At 39.7% G+C, this 22,884-nt stretch overlaps 1 protein-coding gene and 1 non-coding gene across 23 annotated transcripts in view; one reads left to right on the top strand and one right to left on the bottom strand.

Annotated features, from left to right (window-relative positions):
* LOC116044841 (CLIP-associating protein 1-B-like) overlaps positions 1–22,884 on the bottom strand; it is a 50,986-nt gene that overhangs the window by 26,048 nt on the left and 2,054 nt on the right. For 20 of the 22 annotated variants that reach the window (XM_031292366.2, XM_031292371.2, XM_031292375.2 and 17 more), the window contains exons 3-15: positions 18,460–18,538; positions 17,525–17,628; positions 17,325–17,416; positions 16,321–16,396; positions 15,257–15,354; positions 14,435–14,505; positions 3,231–3,365; positions 2,107–2,183; positions 1,893–1,985; positions 1,653–1,798; positions 1,252–1,387; positions 1,097–1,167; positions 357–416 (exon numbers count right to left, since the gene is read on the bottom strand). In XM_031292366.2, coding sequence (XP_031148226.1) covers positions 357–416; positions 1,097–1,167; positions 1,252–1,387; positions 1,653–1,798; positions 1,893–1,985; positions 2,107–2,183; positions 3,231–3,365; positions 14,435–14,505; positions 15,257–15,354; positions 16,321–16,396; positions 17,325–17,416; positions 17,525–17,628; positions 18,460–18,538 — 1,238 coding nt within the window. Of the gene's footprint in view, positions 1–356; positions 417–1,096; positions 1,168–1,251; positions 1,388–1,652; positions 1,799–1,892; positions 1,986–2,106; positions 2,184–3,230; positions 3,366–5,654; positions 5,887–12,275; positions 12,404–14,434; positions 14,506–15,256; positions 15,355–16,320; positions 16,397–17,324; positions 17,417–17,524; positions 17,629–18,459; positions 18,539–22,884 lie in introns of those variants that run through there. The other 2 variants (XM_031292387.2, XM_031292386.2) reach the window with 2 other exon arrangements.
* LOC116044864 lies at positions 19,675–19,803 on the top strand. The gene has a single exon (XR_004103768.1). It is a non-coding gene; the product is annotated as a U4atac minor spliceosomal RNA (small nuclear RNA).

The following is a 22,884-nucleotide window of genomic DNA, read 5'->3' as shown; positions in this document are numbered from 1 at the left end:
TGGGGCTTTTTGGAGGCAGACAGAGATTCTCCCCGGCATCGCCATGGAAAGTGCTGAGATTGACCACGACCTGGCTGGTGTCACATTTCCCGACAAGGCAGCGTGCGGTACTTTAAGCCATTCACAAGTCACCATTTTATACTTATTGTACAAATATCTGCTATATAGAGTTATTATTACTGATGGAGAAATGTTGATGCCAGAACCTAAAACGAATCTTGTGTATATATATATATATATATATATATATATATATATATATATATATATATATATATATATATATATATATATATATATATGAGAATATTGTTCAAAGCTCCTGTGAGATAACGTACAGTGTAATCTTTTCTCACCTCTCCAGAGAGTTCGTCTGCCACTCCTGCAGCAGCAGGTCCAAGAACTCGAAGCAGCGCCTGCAACACAGAAGTGTTAAAGTGGGATCTGACCACACAGGAGCATGACATGCATTCAATTATACATTTTATTTAAATTCAGAACTTTCCCTGACTTTTCAAGCCTGTGTAGAGACCTTGAAAAAGAAATATCATCAGAGAACCAACAACAAAAACTAAATAATCAAATTAAATTAAGGCATGTAAACATAAAACTAAAATAGATATGTTGAAATCGAATAAATTAAAAAAAATGCATAAATAAAAAAAATTAAAATAAAACAAAATTATAATTACAAAAATACAAAATATTAATTACAAAAGTAAATTTAAAATTAGATACAGAAAATATATAAATAAAACAATACAAATTTATAAAACATAAAATTCAAAATACAAATAAATAAATACAATAAAATACAAATAAAATACCTAAATAAAAAAGCTAAAAATGTAAATAGTGTATACAAAATAGAACATTACTAACAAATACATATTCTTAAAATAAAATAAATAATAAAATAATATATAATAAATAAAATAGAGTATATAAATCCAATAATATATAACATGTAATAAAATAAATGACATACAAACATAATAGAACATTTAAATAAATCTTAAAATTAAATAAACAGCAAAAATAGAAAATAAAATGATAAAAATAAAAAAATAAAAAAATGAACTACTGTGTCTCTCACCTTCTGACAGCCACAGATTTGGAGGTACAGTTGCTGGTGATGATGGGGATGAGACGTGGGTAGTGTGTGTGCTGCAAAACAAAAGAACCTGGTGTCAAAACCTGTTGTAAAAAAGTCTCCATCTACCACATCATCTCAGTAAAGCTGCCACGTACTCGGAGGATGAGGCGGATAGTGGCAATGCCGGAGGTAGCCATGACTTTGGCACTGTTGGGGACCAGGTTGAGGAGGGTTGGCATGATGGCCTCTGCCGCGTGGTCGAACCGACTGCCCAGCACCAACGACAGGTGGCTGGTGAGAGCAGAGCAGAGCAGACACTCAGGTTAAACTACATGAGCAACAAGCACACTGTGTTGTACAGAACGACAAGCAAAGGAACAAAGATGGTTCCTTAAACCTTAAACGTGCGTTACTTGGTTTACCCATTCTTCTCCAAGTTAAAGCAATCACTCTTTTTTTGCTTGAAAAAAACATGTTTTTATGAAGATTGGTTCGCAACGCTTTATATTCAGCCTACTGTATGTGTTGCAGCAGATTTAAAGGGAAACTGTCTTACCTCAGAGTGAGGCATGCCTCTCTGACCACCTGAGAGCGGAGGTCCTTGGCGGACAGTTTGAACGCTGCTTCCATGAGCCGCAGCTGCTGCGGAAACCCATCAAACTCCACTGCACCGGCCAGGAGCAGCGAACGCACCTTCTTTAGCTGGAGGAACACGAAAAGAGAAGAAACAGCGATCAACAACAAGACATTTTCACCTAACTGATCACCTTAAAGTGAGATGACTGAGAGGTCTTACAGCTGCCACTCTGAGCTCCCAGTCCCTCTTATCGTCTGACAGCACGTCTCGGATCTTCGTCATGGCCTCCTCTACCTCCCTGTTGGAGTAGATCTGGTGGAGAGCAGGGAAGGAATGAAGAAGGAGAGGATAGATGAGAGGAAGCTAAGAAGAGAAGAACAAAAAACACTGCACGAGGCTGAAAATGCGACTTTTTATTAAACATCTGGAATACCTGCACTGTGGGGACGTCCTCAAAGGCCTGAATGAAGTCCTCTTCGTCCACAGCTCCAGCACCAGACCCATCCCTCCCTACAGACAACACCAGGGTCACACAATTTCTTAAATTAATGCTTTACAATTTGCCTTTTATTCACCAATTCACATACACTCTTTATCACACACCCACAGTCCCGATGAAAAGCTACCTAACCTGCTCAAGGACACTTTGAAACCGCTCTACCTTTTTAGTTATTGGTTAAATCCCATCAGGAGCTTTCACTTATTACAATTTTGGATGTTTTGTTTCCCTAAAACATATGTACTTTTATATACAAGATACAATTCAGAGAGGGGGAAATCTTCAACATCATTTCATAACTTAATTTCAAATTAATTCATGAATGAAACAGACAGTCGTCTAATCTGTAGGTTACCAAGCATCTTATTTTGCAGAAAGATAAATGGGCATTAAACAACTTTAACCTCCATTTTATGTTATATCCAGTCTATGACAAAGTGAATTTTGTTTTATATAATGAATAAGCGCTTTCTGTTCTCCCTGCACATTTATGTCATGCCATCTGTGCAGTTTTTTTCTTGTGCAAATTGTTTAATTTAACTGCAAGTATGATGAAGCTCAGAACAACTACGGAGTGAAATTTAATCACAATCACATTATTCTACATGTCTCATTTAAAATGTTGCTAAAAATGAAGCGTCTAAATTAAATTATGCTTGGCTCAGACCAACAGTCACACAACAAAGATTCAGTGAAATTTCAGCTGAACTGCAAGCTGTTTAAACGGAGCAGAGCGTAGAGGACAAGAGGTAGTAAAAAAATGTAAACAGTTCAATTTGTATAGCATAGGGAACCCCCATTATTTTTTCAATGCTGGTAACACTCGTGGCCACTTGGAAAAATGTTGTGTGTGTATATATATATATATATATATATATATATATATATATATATAGATTCCAATTTTTGTTAAATAAATTATCAAACAAATTCAACTTGCTTTTTTTGATGATTTGTGGCACAAAAGACATATTTGAGTCCTTCCTACTTCTAGCCATGATGGCGCTGTTTCTATAGAGGTGCATAATGACGTGTGAGACGGCCGTGTGGACTCTGACCTGCAGACTTGGTGCTGGAGGCGGGGCGTCGAAATGAACCCATGCTCACCGTCTTCTTCCCAGATAGCGAGGCTCCTTTGGAAGAGGACGAGGAGCGGCCGCCGTCCCCCGAGTCATCATCCTCAAAGTTTTTGTCTGGAGGAGGAAGAGCAGAGAAGACAGACAGAGGGCTCTGGTCACAATGACTCTTTAGTAAACTCCACCACTGAGCATCTCAGCGATGCAAAGCAGGCAGGCGGACTCCGACGTTCCTGCATTTTTAACTTTTAGCTGACGTTTAGTTGATCCAGAGGGCATAACTCACATTCCTAGATCACCAACCTAACAGGCTAACGATGGCGAGGAGGTCAGAGACACAATGCCACCACTGCAAACTGAACAATTAGTCCAGTGTTCCCAGTAAGAAGCCCAGAGTGACCACAGGAGAATAAAAGTGTGTGCTATAATTCTGACTTTGTGTACAGGTTACAGGTCTAGATTAAATTCTCCAAGAGACTCTCAAAAGAAAAGTTTTAGTATGAAGTATGTTTTTTGCAAATTGTGCTTTAGTTGATAAACAAAGTTCATTCTGTTTGTTTCTAAAAATGTATCTTCTTCATCAATTAAACTTTTGGCCTACAAATGTCACAAACTAGTGAAGAATGTTTTCTTAAGTCGGGCTGATATTTTCAGATTTATTGTTACGTCCGGCCGCCAGTTCAAAACATTAAAGATTTTCAGTTTACTCTCACACAACAATAAAACAAAGAAAAGTCTCCAGAACAGACATTTTCAGGATTGTTACGCCTAAATAACTTGCAGCCCACCATTTCTGGTTGAATTTGTTGGATGTAAACAATTCTTCTTATGGATGTAATGTGGACAAAAAAAAAGGTCCTGTCCTGACTTTTAATTGCTCAGTGAATAAATACATAACAATAACAATCAAAGAGGCACAGCGCTGTGTGAATATCTCCTGTGGGGGACAATCGAGTGCCACGTGAGCGCAGGAATCTGCCTGGCTAGCAATCAATCCTCTTTCATTATTCAAAACACACACACACACACACACACACACACACAACACATCAGTTTTTTCCTCCTTGAAGGATCAGAAAGGAAGCTCGGTGCAACACCTTTCAATACCAACACAAGGTGACTGTGTGTGAGAGTGAGTGACTGTGTGTGAGAGTGAGTGACGGTGTGTGAGAGTGAGTGACGGTGTGTGAGAGTGAGTGACGGTGTGTGAGAGTGAGTGACGGTGTGTGAGAGTGAGTGACGGTGTGTGAGAGTGAGTGACGGTGTGTGAGAGTGAGTGACGGTGTGTGAGAGTGAGTGACGGTGTGTGAGAGTGAGTGACGGTGTGTGAGAGTGAGTGACGGTGTGTGAGAGTGAGTGACGGTGTGTGAGAGTGAGTGACGGTGTGTGAGAGTGAGTGACGGTGTGTGAGAGTGAGTGACGGTGTGTGAGAGTGAGACTAGACAGCCTTAACAGCCTTGTTGTGTTGGTACTTACGCTCCTGCAAACTCAAACTTTACAACTTATAGACTGATCAAGTTATAGGTAGCGTGCAAAATCAAATTATAAGCTGGAAGCTTATTAGTGGTGACGGTCAAGTCATGCGACCGAGGTATAGTTAGCTAATGTTAGGACATAAACTATTTACTTCTGGCGACTGCATTTACACTAAAAAAATCATCAAACTGGGGTTCATTTGTGAAGATTATCTTGCTGAACGAAACGTGTAAGGATCATAAACATTAGTCTTCCACAGAGATTATTTTATGCAATAATCCGATTGACTAGGAAATTGGTCAAGGAAACCAGGGCGATGCTATCTTCCAGGTTGGCTTACAAAAATAAGTCATCCCTGCAACAATCTATATCTATCTATCTATCTATCTATCTATCTATCTATCTATCTATCTATCTATCTATCTATCTATCTATCTATCTATCTATCTATATATATATACACACACACACACACACACAGACGTATAGTATGCCTTCAGCACAGATGTCAACATGCATCAGTAACATAACTTACTTACTAACACTAACAGAACTGTCTGAAAACAAATCAACAAAGCCAGAACCAAACACAAAATCTAACTATTCAGTTAAATGTAACCTTGAAAGCCACAACAGGTTCTTTCACTCAACATAAAACTAATTCTCAGTTTCTCCCAAAACTCCACAGCAGACAGACCCTTAACTTTGCTCAGAGGCAGCGACGCCCTGTGCATTGTCCTCACAACAATCCAGCTGCGTGCAGGCCAACAAATCATCCTGCTGTGTTTACACTCGAGACACCGCAGACGCATTCCTCCTGGATTTACAGCCGCCGACACACCAGGCATCCCCTTCTCCTTCCATTCATTTCTTTCCATTCCTCCCTCTGTTTAAACCTTCCCTGTATCCAGAGGAAGAGCAGCAGCTTACAGGAGCAGATTCGCCTGCAGACCAGTTTCCTCAGCATGCTGGCAGAGAGGCAGACAGGCACACAGACAGACGGTCCTCCAGTCCTCTGTGGTCCTCACATCTTTTTCCTTCCAGCTGAGGAGAGAAGAGGGGAGAAAGCTGGCCTCCCCCCTCCCCTGTCTGGGAGCATGTGCTTCAATATGATCCTTCTTTCCGTCTCCGTCCTCTAGTCAGGAGCAGGATGGAGGAAGTGGAAGGGAGGGGATGGAGAGAAGTGATGAAGGAAAGGAAAAGAAGGAAAGGAAAAGAGGAGGAGGACCAATGAGAGGAGAAGGGAGGGGTCGCTCTGGAGGTGGAGCTGATGGGTGGAGTCAGAGATGAGGGACAGCCACAGTGTCATCATGACTCAGGAGAGAGGGAGGAAGGAGGGATGCAGAGGAAGCTGGTTCTCTGCCAGCCGCCGAGCCTCCACCCGAGTCCATCCATCAGAGTTTTTATCACAGCAAGGTCACAGCTGCTCCACATGTGAGATGATGAATAACTCTTCAGCGTGACATTCAGGTTTCCATTTGCAGAGGTTTTTATTTGTTATAGGGTTGAATGTGTGTATTACTGACAGTTTTGGGTCTGCTTTCACTCTCAGTTTGTTTCTGTTTGTTGCTGCCTTTAATTAAATCAAACTAAATTATTAATTTCTTTTATTCTTGTATTTTATACCCGTGAAGCTGAAAGAAAACATCTGTCCACATGATGGCGATGTTTACACACACGTGTTAATCCTCACAGGTACAGCCATGTCACAGGGCTACAATTATGTTTTCTCTTCATCATTTTCTGATGGAGTACAGGTGGAGAACAAAGACAGACAGACAGGAGGACACACTAAAGGCTGAATAACAACAATGCAATGACTGAGAGGAAAACTAAAGTTACAATCTCAAAGGTTAATCTGGAAAGATCTGACCCTGAACTGACTGATACTGAAATAAAACCAGCTGTGAGTATTGTCATTCTTTCAGAAAGTCAATGGCTGGTCGGAGGAGAGATTGTTCTTGGCAGATATGATTTTAACTCCATAAATGTCTATATTTTAGGTGGAGAAAAGGAACTCCTATGTCCGTGTTAGAGGCAAAAAAATAGGTTGATTAATCCATAACTTGAACAATATATACTGATAATCAATCATTTTCTGATTGGTTCCATCTTCTCAAATGTGAGAGGATCTTTCTGCTTTTCTGTTTAATTATAAACTAAATATTTTCGGGTTTTGGACTGTTGGTCGAACAAAACAAGATCTTTGAAGATTTTCCCTTGATGGACAATTTTTTCACAGTTTTCTAATATTTTATAAGCACAGCAATTAATATGTTGATAGAATATATATATAAATTAATTTATCTACAACTACTGGATCCGACATTTCCCATAATGCACCTGGATACCTTTGTTAATGCTCATATCTACGTGATGACGCTCCTCCAGAGTCTCACAAGACACTATACAAGTGTTGAGCAGCGCCAACCATGACCATAAAATGTGTTTGACATGTGAAATTTAACTTTCACAACTTTGTGACAGGGGGTGGATAAAATCAAAAAGACTAATACTGATGAACACCATTGTAAAATCAAACAAAGTGACTGTGAATAATTACTCTCTGGCTGCCAGGTCACAAGTTTTACTCCTGACAGCGCCTCCAAGTCTCGGGAGCCTGATGGAGTCTGACAGCTGATCTCCCCGATGCAAATTCACAAAATGACCGAGAGGAGAGGTGAGGCGAGGTGGTGAGAAAGTGCAGGGTTGCGTCACAGAAGAGAGGAAGAAACGAGGGAGCATTGGAGAGCAGCTCACAGCAGATAAGGAGCTTAATCAAGTCTTTCTCTACCTGCAGCTCTATCATTTAATCCCTGCCCACTCATTACAATAAGATAAAAATCGTTGCAGCCTTTTAGGCCTGCAACTAACGATTACTTTCATTGTTGATTATTTTCTCGATTATTCAATTAGTTGTTTTGATCTATAAAATGTCAGAAAATAGTAAAAAAAAAAATGTCAATCAGTGTTCCCCAAAGCACAAGCTGGAATCAAGAGGAGTTTTACCTTTTTTCTTTCACAAAATGAATCAAGTCGATTAAGCGATTATCAAAATAGTTGGCGATTCATTTAAAAGTCAACAACTTATCGATTGATCGATTAATTTTTGCAGCTCTATTTACTTTTGAGACTAACAATCACATTAAATCATAATGCAGCTGCAGCTCAAAGGTGAGCTTCAACCTGTGCACGCGAGCCTTTTCATCGCTGAATGAACGGAGTGAGAAACACCCCCGCCATTCTCCTGCACATCACAACCAGCTGGAACAACAGAGGGAGTGACGTTCCCACAGAACTATCAGGCTTCACTCGCACGATCATACCAAGCAAGAGTCTGAGATACAGTGGGTGAGGTTTTTTTATGAAAAAGAAGTCGAGTATTGCTGAGTTTACCTTCTTTAGATAAACAAGAAGTACAGAGCCCAGGGACGCCTCAAAGTAAATACTTTTAGAATCACATCAGAAGTTGATCTGGAGTTTTTCTGTGTCAAAAAATCTTGCACTTAATCATTTAATAAAGTGAGTTCAAGTGATCGACAGAGTGCAGGATTTTTTTTTAGTTCTTTCAGAGTCAGAGGTTTCATCCGATGAAACTGTCCAAGAGGCTTTCTGGAGCGCACAAACTTTGTTGAGTACTTTTTTTGGTCAATCTATTACTTGTTTGGTTACTTGTTTGGTTCATAAAACGATCAGAAAACAGTAAAAAAAAATTGTCAATTGGGACAATTCTGGATCTTTCCGCTGCCTTTGACACAGTGAACCACCAGATCCTCATTTCGACACTCCGAAATCTGGGTGTCTCAGGCTCTGCGCTCTCATTGCTCACATCTTACCTGGCAGACCGAACCTACCGGGTAACCTGGAGAGGATCTAGCTCAGAACCTTGCCCACTTAAAACTGGGGTTCCTCAGGGATCAGTCCTGGGTCCCCTCCTCTTCTCTCTGTACACCAACTCTCTCGGGTCTGTCATTCAGTCGCACGGCTTTTCTTATCACAGCTACACAGATGACACCCAACTAATTCTCTCCTTTCCTGAGTCTGAAACTCAGGTAGCAGCACGTATCTCGGCCTGTCTGACTGACATCTCTTCTTGGATGTCCACACACCATCTGAAACTCAACCTCGACAAGACTGAGCTCCTTTTCCTTCCAGGGAAGGGCTCTCCTACCCAAGACCTGACTATAACAATTGACAACTCTATAGTAGTCCCCACCAAGACTGCTAGAAACCTGGGAGTAACACTTGACGACCAACTCTCCTTCACTGCTAACATTGCTGCAACCACCCGATCGTGTAGATACATGCTGCATAACATCAGAAGGATACGTCCCCTTCTAACGCAGAAGGCGGCTCAGGTTCTGGTTCAGGCTCTAGTCATCTCACATCTAGACTACTGCAACTCCCTCCTGATTGGCCTGCCTGCATGTGCCATCCAACCCCTGCAGCTCATTCAGAATGCAGCGGCTCGACTTGTCTTCAACCTCCCCAAGTTCTCTCACACTACACCTCTCCTCCGCTCTCTTCACTGGCTACCAATTGCGGCCCGCATCCGCTTCAAGACACTAGTACTTACGTACAGGGCCACGAACGGATCAGCACCCGCTTACATCCAGAACATGGTCAAACCATATACCCCAACCCGCCCACTTCGTTCTGCATCAGCCAAACTGCTGGCTTCTCCCTCACAGCGAGGGAGAACTAATCACTCAACGAAATCCCGACTGTTCACTGTCCTGGCTCCCAAATGGTGGAACGAGCTCCCCATCGATATCAGGATGGCCGAAAGCCTACACATCTTCCGCCGAAGGCTAAAAGAACATCTCTTCCGACTACACCTCGGATAAAATCTTGAACTTGCACTTTCGAACCTGCACTTTCATATGTCTCTTTGTAGCTTTGCCTATTTAAAGCTGCTGTATTTGCACTTACTACTTGTGGTCTGGAGTTTGAACCTTCACAGTTGAAAGCACTTAATTGTAAGTCGCTTTGGATAAAAGCGTCAGCTAAATGACATGTAATGTAATGTAATGTAATGGAAAGATTAGATGATAATCTAAACATTATCCTGGTGCAATATAAAAATATTTGAGGGTTGCTAATTGCTCGTACAAGTTACAGCAGAAGTTTGATGAGAATCTCGTTTATATCCAAACTAAATTGATATTGTAACTGAGATTTACCTAACTTTTATGTTTTTGTTTACTTGTTAGGTTTTTAGGGTCAATCAGTCTCTGTTCCTGTTTGGAGTTCAGTATCCTTCAGTTTACGTCGAGGGGAGCTTTCCTGTTGTGTTGCGTGCATCCGTGCAGAGAGGAGTGTCAGTATTGAGCAGTTGTGGCAGGAAGGTTTTAGACAATAGTTTAATTTTGAAAACTGTATCTCTACACGCCTACATGTGTGACAGGTGTGTCGGAGGCCAGCAGGACTTGTACACTTAGTTCATTAGGCATATCTTTAATTTATATATAATGAAGATGTATTAGACGGAAATATTGTATGAAATTTACCAGCACTAAATGCCCTTTGAGCGCTCCTTCAACCTTGTTTCTAAACATCTGTGAGAGACTCACTGGTGCATGGTGCCCTGTCTTTCTGTCCCTGCACAGTGTTCATTATTCAGGAGGTTTCCAACTGTGCAACCCAAGTCCTGCTGGCAGCGAGTATCTGGCCTCGTCTCTCAGCGCCTTCCCTGCAGGACCTCCTGATGCTGCGTGACGCACACAGCCAGGTCCCGGTCTATCAAAACCCACAGAGCTGGAGTCAGAGCCACCAACATCAAAAGATGATATAGTTTGAGGCTTAGAGTTCATTCTTAACTTGGGAATAGTAGTTACTAGCCCTTCAACCGCATAAATTAACATATATATATTTATATCGGACCAGATAGCTGAGCGAAAGGTCAGTCCTGTTTGAGCCCTGCAAATTTTCTTTGCATTGTAAGTGCTGAATATTAAGTTACAAGTCATCAGAGCATTTGAGCGCTGATGGAGCTGTTTGTTTCCTTCGCTACCAGCTGCTCTCCTTAATATCGCTCCGCGATCAACTCAGATTCACCACGCTCTACTCAAATCGCTCATCTCTCGTTTCAAAAAAAGAAAAAAAAGCTGCGTTGTATTTATCAGATAAACACTCCCTTCGTGCCCAGAGCACTGGTGGCTAACGGAGCGAAATTGGAGCAGGAGATAAAGCGAAGCTCCAAGATTTAAAAAATCCACTCTGCACTCCATCAAAAATCCTCCCACTTCGCTTATATGCTCTGACTCCAAGTCATACAACTTTTAAATACCTCACTGACCCCAGGTGTTTTTATATAGCAAAAAAATAACCTAATTAGCATTTTCTATAAATGAACGATCTCTATCATATGAATTATACTGCTTAATTTGCACTAAAGCAAAGAGAGAAATAATCTCAAACAATTTGAAAATAGATTAATCGTTTGAGTCGGTTTCAGTTTCTCAAATGTAAAAATGTGTCTAAGAAACTTTCAGACATTTTATTTACCAAACAATTAATAGAAAACTAATTGATATTAAACATAAATGTTCGTTGCTGCCCTGGATTGTACAAGTGACATAACAGCTTCCAAATAGTAGAAGTATTGTTAAAAAACCTTTAGGCTGGTTGTATTTATTAAAAGGACTGCTGGGGAGGAACTGACTTGAAAGCTACGTTTCATGAATAGCTTTTTTTTTTTTTAAATCAGATGATCTCTAAAATCAAACCATCTGTTTGCTGTTGCAGAAAGTTATTTATGCCCTAATTTAATTATATCTGGATTATTTTAACTACATTCTGCACTCAGTAAACAAACTAAATATTAGTGCAAAATGCAGCTGCAAGGATTATAACTGGAACAATTCTAGCAGCCCTTCATTGGCTTCCAATAATGCAGTTTAAATCAATTGTAATATTATGTTATAAGGTAATTTAAAGGACAGGTTCCAAGCTACATCTCTGAGCTACAAGAGCTGCTTCTGTATTTTCTTCTGCTTTTTAAACTAGCTTTATTTATCTTTTCATCTAATTGATCTGGTTTTCCTGTTGACTTTATACTTTTGTCTCTATGTCAAGATAAGTATCATACAAATAAAGTTGTCATTATCATTAATGGTAACTTAGATTAGACTGTACTGCTGCACAACATATCACCTTAACAATACAGAACACCTGCAAAACTGACAACAATGGAGGTGGCAATGATAGCTTGTGTTCCTCAAACTATGTTCCTTAAATCATCAATCAACAACCATTTTAACCAAAATAACTTGAGTAATCAAAATGTTTTAGATTGTACAGCAGAGAAGAGCAGAGTGGGATTATACGCATCACTGAGCTTCAGTTACTTGTGGCATTCAGGTCCCAATTATGATCCCAGTGCAATTATCAAGGCTTATGAGCACAGAGAGAGTCAGGTAATAACATGTTTCTACGTCAATAACACAAACAGACAGATAAATAGTATCAACATGAAACTTGCAGGAATTTACAACAGGTCTTAAACTCTGAATTAAAAAATTATCTACTTCTTGTATGTGATAAATTTACCTGCAGGGACGCAGCTTGACTTTGCGAGACGATACCTTGCTGTGGAGCTACTGACACAGACCCAGAACTGATGCACTGCTGCCTGCCTCCTCCCTCCCCCTCCAACCTGGTCTTGTGACTGTAGGAACGACAGCTAACACCACTCCTACAAAATAAGAGCCCTGGGCTGCAGAGTCTTAGTCTGTTTTCCTCTTGGCTTTCTTAATCTCTCTCCTCCATTCTCATTAGTATAGTTTATTTTTAATGTTTTTGCAGTGGCTCCTTTTTCTTCCTGTGTTAGTTTTTCATTCTCTCTCTGTATCTTTATGTAGTTTCAGTGTCTTAGTGTCGTAATAAGTTAATCAAGTAGCAATTTAATGAAAATAAAGTCATAATATTTTAGAAAAAAGATATATTATTATAACAATATTAAAAAAAACGTAATATCGGAACTCGGAACTTTTTAAAAGTATTCTGTGAATAAAGTCATAATATTTCAATATTACTAGAATCGACTCATCGCATTTGGAGAATGAAGTCTAATAATAATATTACGAGGCATCACTGAGCTACGGGTCAGAGGAAAGACGCCACACTGCAGTCCAAACCTTTTGCTGAAAATAACTGGAGGCTACAGTAGCCTATCGACTTTCAGGAAATGCTTATACATGCACGAAATAACATTTTATTATGACTTAATTTTTTTAATCTGAGCCTATTTTTTTCTGCTGTTTTTTTTTCTTACAGTGGCCGTGGACATGTAGCCTGCGTTCCCCCCTGAAACCAATGCCTATGTTCTTATGTTCTTCGCTGAATGATCATTAGTTTTCTCTTTCTCATACCCCTGTTTTCCAGGTCTGAGTTGATGCTTCTCCCTCGCCTGCTCAGGTCAGAGCTCTGTAAGTTGTCAGTGTGCTGACGTCCACATCTCTTTGAAGTGAAAGCTGTGTGTTTCTTTCTTTCTTTTTTAACCAGGGTGCAGACACACAATCTGAGCCTGTGAGGAGCTTTAATGCACTAAATCTAATGTGATAAACAGTGAGGAAAATTAAATTAGCTTTCTTAGAAGATATGATTTTCCTTCCATAGAAATTAGTACGCCGACCAATCCCCATCAACAATCAGGCCGCAAGACTTGCAAGCACTCATTCGCTGTCCACTGATTTAATGCTACTATAAATGCAAAATGAACACTTCCTGCGGCTACTTCACATTAAAAGCTTTTAACATGTAAACTACCCGAATGCTTTACTTGAAAATAGAAAAAAGGTATGGGCACATAACATTTGCCCCAAAAAAAGGACGTGATTATTAGAGTTGTGATCAGAGAGATAAACTGTAAACGGGTAAAGCTCCTCCCATCATGTCAGATTATCTCAGTGACAAATTCATGTTGTTTCCCCAAAGGAAGGTCTTTTTCTTTTGTTAATCAGACGGGCTCCCTGAGATGAAAGCTGAGCCCCGTGACCACAGCGATGAGGCCTGTCAGCTCTGTCCGGCCTGGGAGGCAATAAATTCAAGGGACTAAAAAGATCAATCTGATGTCACTCAGTCTGGGTTTTAGTGCTGAACCAAAGAGGGTCAACTTCAATTTGTACACAGTCAGCTGCTAATATGGGTGTGGTATTCTCTGTAGAAATCCAGCTCCTTCAGACCTTTGTGTCCCAATCAGCAGGGTCACTTTTCCTGCAGTGAGGTGGGTGAAAGCTCCTCGCTTCACCGAGCACAAAGAAACCGGCTCAGGTTACATTCTGACTGAAAGACGGCAAACACACCCCACTGAGACCGGTGGAAACCAAGACTAGGGCTTCCCACTTCACACAACATGCTCATTGTGACTGATGGGCGGAGATATTCTCTCAGTCCTTGTAACTTATTGTACTTCACATTCTTTCAGTTTTAGATTTACAGCCTTTATCTCAAACCCAGAAGACCAAAAGACATAAACAAACAAGAGCAACTACGTCACATGCAGGTAATAGAATGTATGTACAATGTATTTGCAAACTGGAACGAATTAGGTGTAAAATGAGAGGTTCATCGGCCAGATTTAAGAAAACATGCAAGTCTTTCGTCATGGTAGTAGATAAATTAATTAGATAAAACAGTGCTGGTGCGGTAAACACAACCATGACTAAACTCGCAGCGCTCTGCACGTAGAGCAGGAGACGTGATCTTACCTGACACAGGTGAAAGGACCATGTTCCCTGACCTCTGAACTTCGTCAAATTTACTGAAGATGACGTTTAGCCTGGACAAAGGGGGGGGGCAGAGAATTAGCATCACATTCACAGCAGAAATAAACAGCCCTGCTACCTTCAGGCCTCTGAAGAACAGAAAACTGGCTCATCTCAGACTCTCCAGGGAGCAGTTAAATAGGCCACAGTAACATTGTCGCCCACAGTCTGTGCATCCCAAAATACACAGGCAATGGTGATGGCTGTGACGCCTGCTGGGTAATATTAATAGTACAAACACTAATAATCACAATGTCTTAGTAATAGCAGCCACGGGTGACATTTACTGACTCTTTGGGAGAAGACAACCTTCATTTCAGGAAGGGATGCTGCTATTTTTAAAAAATGTTGTGATTGGTGTCAATTTAAAGTAGTGAGAATTAAAATGTGTCCACCCTTAAATGTGTGTCTGTGGTAGTATACAAACTAAATATAAAGCCATGTTTTCATTGAGCCACAAAGGCTGAAAAAGATTTGATGGGACAATATTCAGCACAGAACCATAAAATAAATAATTCCACACTAATGCTGAGAAAGTAATCATTTGAGTGAAGCATTCATTGTCTGGTTACAGCTTCTTAAACGTTGAAGATTTGTTGTTTTTCTCCTTTTTATACTACTGAAAACTAAACATCTGGGAACTTGTGATGGGCAGTTTTCACTGTTTTCAGACATTTTCAAATAGTTTGTTAAAAATGGGGATAACAGAGGAAGTAATCTCAACACAATAAGTTAATTATTATAATAATAAGCATTTGAACGCACCGTGACTGAGGCAGACCCTTCTTTCCCAGGTCCATTCTCACTCGTTCTCCGACGTGGCGGTATATCTCTACGAGGCAGTTCATGGCTCCGTCACGCACCTACAGGTCGACAATAAGGACAAAAAAACACATGAACACAAAAACTGGTACTCAAATCATTAGGTCACTCAGGTACTTTTAATTTCCTTTAACATCACATTTTATCACTTTGTTTCCTTGCTGTACGTTTCAATAAACTAATACTTTTGTTAAAATCTTCAGAAATTCACTGTAAAGTAAGTTGTTTTTTTTCCAAGTCTCCGATTATTTTGCTCTTTTCCTTATTTTGCTTTTTTATATTTCTTATACAATCACTCTACCTTATTGCTGTATTTTGTGTGCCTCCAATTTTCCTCATTTCATTTGTATTTGTGTGTATAATATAATAAATAAACTTGGGAGGAGGTCCGCTGTATGAGCCTACAGCTTTTTAACCTGTCCTGTCACAATGTTATTTGTTTTATGCTGTTTTTGCATAATGAAGAAAATCCAAATATAACTGAATTCTGAGTGCAGGAACTTACAATAAAACTGGAAAATTGCCTCCAAACAGTAACCACTTAGGCTGTTTCCAGCTTGCCTCTTCTTTCCTCTAACAACCAAAAGGGCAGATACAAATATTAAAATAGTTCCTGCACTCATCATTTTGGTGGAGATGGTTCGTAATGCACTAGAAGACATGTGCTTCGGAGAGTGTTTGACTTCAGGAAAGGAAGGTCGTGGGCACGGCTTCCTGTCCTCAAGAGGAAGTGTGATTCCGGTGATGATAGAGCTCTGCAGCCTATCAGGAGATAACACACTCAAAATGCAGAGCACGGCGGGGAGGGAGTTTTTTTACCAAAACATATCAACTCACACATGTGCAAAAGGAAGATTTGGAAAAGAAAACTCAGAGATCCTGGTCCATGGTCTGCTAAGCTGTAATGTTTGTATTTGAGCAGCAGAGGGCAGCCAAAGACCAATAATGCTTCATGCTGTTCCACCCGTCAACACACTGAAGTCCAGACCAGAGGTAGCAGGTCTTACCTGACTTGTGGGATCTCCGAGGAGGTTACAGATGTGAGGAACGATTTTACTGAGCGTCAGACTCTGAGATCCAAACCTGAAAAAAAAAAAAATATATATACACAACATGAACATGAACCTTTGTGCAAAATAGCATTACATAAAAACACATTCTTAGATTTTAAAGTTGAGATATCTCAGCGGTTACTTCTACTATGGCTGCTTTCTGCACAAACTATTTTATTTAAAAAAAAAATCACCCACATTATTGATAAAGAGAGTAGATTTATTTAGTGCTAAAACAATTAGTCATTTAACAATTTTAATCATTTTTAAGCAGACATTACAAGAATTCATTGGTTCCAGCTTTTTTAAAGATGAAGATTTGATCCTTTTTATGTTCTAAATGTCAGTAAATGGAATATTTTTGGGGTATTTTGTTCGTATAAAATAAGCAAGTGATGTGTGGCCGGGTTGCTCAGTGGGTAGAGCAGGCGCACATATACTGAGAGGTTTATGCCTCGACGCAGAGGTCCAGGGTTAGAATCCGACCTGTGATGATTTTCTGCATCTCTTCCCCTCTCTCTCCCCTTTCTCACCTAGCTGTCCTATCAAAATAAAGGCGGAATAGCCCAAAAAATAATCTTTAAAAAAACAAAAACAAGCAAGTGATCTCAGAAACTAATTATTTTTCATTCTTTTGGATATTTTATAGGCCAAACGACGACTAACAGATACATTAATAATGAAAATGGTCGTTAGTGACCAACCTAATCTTAGTGAGATAAGATAAAAACTATTTATCCTGAGGGAAACTGTTGTGCAGCAGTTGCAGTACAAAGTAGGAAAGAGTTAAAATATATGGGTGCAAAATATAAACAATAAAGATTATCAATAATAAGCTAATTTAACTTGACATAAACCTCATTTCTGTAGTAGTTATATTTTCAAAATCAGTTTAACCTTTACTTATACTGTAGGAATATAATTGAATCATGTAAAATGTCATTATATGTGTAACTTACACATTTAGGGTTGAGATGAGACAGAGGCAGAGTCCTTCTCTGGTCCTGTTGTTCTTATGCTTGAAGCCTCCCATCATTCGCTCCCACACATACTGAAAAGACATACACACACAAAGAACAGCTATTTCCAGTTAGTCTGTAAAAAGTGTGTCTGTGTATGTTTTTTAACGGTTTGGATGAACACGTGTGCTGCTGTGCACCTGTGGGTTAGCAGCCTGGTCCATAATCTTCAGCAGCAGCGCTTGGTCCTGGTCTCGAACTTGGTCCTTGGCGTCTCCTAACCGATCGATGAGGCTCGGTAGAACTGAGAGGACACAGAGGACAGAAAAAGAAGTGACTGACAGGCTGGACACGTCCTGAGTTTACAATTTTACAATGAAGAAAGTATCTCATCCCTGAACATTATGAAGAGAAAACGGGGCGACTGCATCAAAAAAAGCAGAATGAGGACAACAAAGTTTTAATATAAACACTACTCAGACCTAATTCTTAACTGTCTTTACATGCACACATGCTTATCACACCGTACTAACGAGTACACAACAGTGAGTACACAAAATAAAATAAAGCAGTTAATAAAGGATGAGGACATGAAAAACCAAGCAACCATAAAAAAATTTAAATATAAAATGTATGGGTGCATCAAAAAAATGACTTGATAGACAACTTGTACATATCTTTACACATTTAGGTAATAATCTCATCAATGAAACAGAATTGTTGGCTGAAAGCTTATTAACTTATAGCGTAAAGTGGAGTGCTATATTCACTGCTCTAATTTAAAATCCCTTTATTGTATTTGCCTCTATTTTTTAAATACTTTTCATTATGTCAGTTATGCAGAACGTCCAACAAAAACACAAATAATTAAATAATAATAAAGTCAACAAATTATTTGTTGACTTTAAAACAAACAAAAAGAAATCATTTTCAACATTATTGTATTAAACTAATTGAAAATTGAACTGAACATAAAAGGCACCACTAAAGAAAGAATTACATTTTTAGTTTTCTACTGATACTCTCTTTCAACTGACTCAAAAACTAAAAAAAAAAAACACAAAAAAATCTCTGAGCGTCTTTCACAATGTGCAGCTCTAGTAGAAATAATTAAAATAAAAGGGAAGCAGCTCACCTGTTCCAACCTGCGTCCTGAATCTCTCCTGCAGTCGGGTGACCAGAGCGGACAGGATGTCCATCCCAAATAAAACCACCTGAGACACAAAACACACTGATATAAGCTTGTTCTCCTGGGCGCCTGTGTAGCTCACCTGGTAGAGCGTGCACCCACGTACGGAGGCTCAGTCCTCGACGCAGCGGGCCAGGGTTCGACTCCGACCTGCGGCCCTTTGCTGCATGTCCTTCCCCCTCTCTCTCACCTTTCATGTCTAAGCTGTCCTATCAGTAAAGGCCTAAAAATAATCTTAAAAAAAAATACCTTGTTCTCCTAAAAACATTTTAAAAAGAAACTGTCGTCACATTTAATTCATGAGGTCTAATTATTCTGAAGTGTGCATATACTGTATGTTTTGTCTTCTTATTCCCTGTATTGTTTTTCATGCATTTCTTTGTTTATATTTGATTGTTGTTCAAGATTTAAGATTTGTTTTGTCACACTCCTGTAATGGTTGTACAAGTACAATCGTGTGAAATAGTTTCGCTGGGAGGCTCCGTTAAAGAAAAAACGTGAATAGTAAATACAAAAAACATATAAAAAACATATAAAATGTGAGAATAACAAAATACCTGTTAAAGAAAAACTGTAAATAGTAAATATCAAAATAAAAAAAAATATATAAAAAAAATATTATACATTTTTGATAAACATAAAAAATTATTAATTTGCGCACTGATTGTTGTCTTAGTTTTTTGTTATATTTTTCTAAATTATGTTAACTTAGTTTTTATTTTGTTACAGTTTGTTTGAGGGGAAGTCAGTTGTATAAGCCTGACACATTTCTTATTTTTTAAATTATCTGAATTGTATGCAGCGTTATGAGTGTGAAAATAAAATAAAGTTTTAATTTTATATGTCATATAAATTAAAATGCACTACAATCTCTGAAAACCCAACACAGAAAAAGATTCACAACAACTACAACATCAGATCAGCACAACAGCAATGGAGATCAGAATGTGGGCTGCAAAGCATTATGGGTAATTTGACCAAAGCAAGAGTTTTCATTAAAAAAACACACAAAGGTAATCAAAATAAATGGTTTTTTTTTAATAAAACCGAATATAATCATCTAAACTTTCATTCTATGAAGTAAAACTCTGAACTCAAACACAACCATGAGTGAAGATAGTGTTCACATTTCACAAAGAGCTTCCAGTTGACTGCTGGGCACCTTTCCTTGTCATGGGGTGGTATGGGAGGCTCAATGAACGTATAGTGAGAGTTTCCCTGCTAACACCATATCAACACATATGCATCACCTGAGCGTCATGCTCAGGCCCTGATGCAATTTTTGGAAACTCTCTTAAATTGTGAGAGAAATTAACGTAAGAAAAGTAATAGACAGATTTGCTGTAGTGCCATCTGCTGGACACTAAACAGCATTACATCAAATCAGCTACTACATCAGTGTTTGTGTAAGACTTACGCCTGCTGCTAGAGCTCCTGCTAGAAGACTCTACAAAGATTTTGAAAAATACGACAGTGTGACAACATCTCACATCTAAAGACAATCTGTTATTATGTCAGTGAGTTTTTTGTCACAGACCAGGAGATTCTTGGCCTGGATGCCAGCCGAACTTAGCCCCGCCCACAACATTCGAGGTCGGGAAGATGTCAGGCTAGGAGATTCTACTACCAAGACTTTAAGACTGACGAGACAGGGCTCTTATGTCGTCATTCTGATATTGGACATTTCTAGGGTTGGCATGTATTTGGCAGAGGGTTCACGGGTCCTCCCTAAAGAAAATGTTACATTTTTCAATTAAGAAAAGATGCAATTTCACATTATTTTGGACCATTATCATCACCATATCTGTGTCTTAGGACGTTTTCACACATGAAAGTCCAAACCAAGGTCCGGACCAAGGTTCATGTTTTTGTTACATTGTCTACATTTGATCCGGTAAGTTTTGGTTTCACACTGCAGTTATGCAAGCGCACTAAAGATCTATACGTGAAAAAACTACGTCCTGCCGTCATCATAGACGTGAGCTGCGTCTCCAGATACTTATAATTGATTGGTTTGTAGACAGGCTTCCCCGTCCTCTCGTCTCCTCTCTCTGTGTCGGAGTTTTTTCAGCTGACTGCTGCTCTCCCCTACTGACTGCGGCTCTTTTTGTTTTGTTGGGATGTTGAGAAGCAAGACACTGGAACTTTCTGAAGAATTTATTCAGAGACAAACGGAAACCTACACTGTACATTTACTACCACTTAACAAATAAACTGCTGATGTATTCTCTGCTCTGACAGCCGACAGCTGTCTGCTCTGAGCGCATTCACCGTCACTCTCACTCTCTCATGTAGCCTACACACTAAGCACCGAGCTATTCCTTAAAGGAGCTATTCCCCGGTCTTGTAACACAAGGAGAGCCTGCCAGAGCTTCTTGTATTTGGTCCGAAAGTCCGAACCATCCACAAAATGCTTTCACACTGTAAACGAACCGGACCATGGTTCAGTTTGGTCCGGACCGAGACCACCTCTTTTGGTCGGACCAAAATTTGGTCTTTTGATCCGGACCGTGGTCCGGGGGAGGTTTCAGACCTCTAATTTTGGTTTGGATCAAACTGAAAAGTCCAAAAGTCCGGACCAAATGAGGTATGTGTGAAAACGCCCTTAAACGTTGGCAAAGCCAAAGCAGATAATAAATACATAACATTCAAAAAGCTTAAAGACCAAACTTGCTTAAAAAAAGTCCACTGGGGACCAACTACAGTACAATCATTAGTTCAGATTATTTTTTAATGAGGTTTGCGGAGGTGGTCTTTGTTTCAGGTTTCTGCTTGAAATGCAAAAGGGAAAAATAAATAAATATTTAAAATTGAATGAATACATTTAAAATATTCAGATGAATCAATGATTATAATAAATATATGTTGTAGCCCTCCTTAGTATGATAGGGGATGTATATGGACATTTATATCATCCTGAAAGGTGAATAAACAAGGTTTAGACAGTTCAGCATGTAACTGCAGACTTTTACTATGAGCCTCTGCCATTAAGCTGTCTGCATTTATCAATAGCTGATATATTTAGCCCTGACTCGTCTGCTCACTGCCATCCAATCAATTAACAAGAGCCATTAGACTAACCGCACATGAAACAACGCTCCTCTATCTTTCACCCACACACACATCTGAAGAGTTTTACTACCACATTAAAGCACAGGGAGGCAGGAAGCTGCTCTCCACACACTGAAACTCTGCTGGCTCGCTCACAGAGGGAAGGAAACTGGGCTAATGGTGCTGGTAAATTAAGCTCACAGCCACCATCGCTGACACATGATCGCCTGGGAGCCTCGTCCCCATTACAGACCCGCCACAGATATCAACAGGACCGGAGGAGGCTGCGTTTGCAGGGCAGCACATTAAGCAGCGATACGATTGGTTGCGTCGATACGTGTCTGAAGTCAGTGTGTAGTTTTGATCATACAGTCAGCTCCACTCAGTCTCATCTGCCTCATTGTTTGTATAGAAAAAAGGTGCCTGACACCAAACTCCATTGATAAATTTGGCATTTTAGTGTCACAACTTGAAATCTTTTCCCAATTAAATATTGAGATTAAATAAGTAAGTTCAGTAGTTGACAAAACAGTCAACAGTCTAACTCCAATCCTAACCCCCAACCCCAACCCTGGACTAATTGACACGTAATTGTTGTAGAAAAACAGAAACGGACACTACAAGATGTAAAATAGGAACATTGACATTTTACAAGACTCAGATAAAGCTACAAATAAACCCATTAACAGGAAAGCCAGAATGCTAAAAAAAAAAAAAAAAGAAATCTGATGAAGCCAGATGAGATGAGAAAAAACTGCATATATCAGGGTTTGATTCCTCCTCACTGTATACATTAGCATGGGAGCACTACATTAAAGAGCATATAAAGTGAGATCATCCAGCCTGACGACACGTAGCTGCTCTACGTTACTGTGCGCTCCATGTATTGATTAATCAGCAGTCTCATATCCGCATAAATTACACACAAACGTTCATGGACGGCATGCAAATCCTGCACCACGGTTACAGCAGTGAGGGGATCCTGCAGTACATAGGAAGGTATAGGTTTGTCTATCAGCCACCCTGCCAACAGTGAGGGGAAAAAAAACGACCTCTCTGTGAATGAAGCGCTCCCTGAGGACAGTTTGTCCCCGACACCTGAAGGAATCAGTATCAACTGGTTTGCTTTAAGCCCCTCCTGCATCCTATCATCCTGACTGGTGGATTGACAGCTACTGAAGCCCTCCACACCCGGTGGTAGGGATGTAACGATGCATCGTGAACAGGATGGATGGAGAGGAAAATGGATATAAATGTGTAAAGATTACAACCAGTTGAGATAAAAAAGAAAATAATTACATATGTGTAAAATAAAGTGTT

The sequence above is a fragment of the Sander lucioperca genome, chromosome 24 (genome assembly GCF_008315115.2).
Source record: "Sander lucioperca isolate FBNREF2018 chromosome 24, SLUC_FBN_1.2, whole genome shotgun sequence".
NCBI classification, from domain to species: Eukaryota; Metazoa; Chordata; class Actinopteri; order Perciformes; family Percidae; genus Sander; species Sander lucioperca.
The sequence above is the reverse complement of the archived record's forward strand: the minus strand, read 5'-3'. Positions and strand labels throughout refer to the sequence as shown.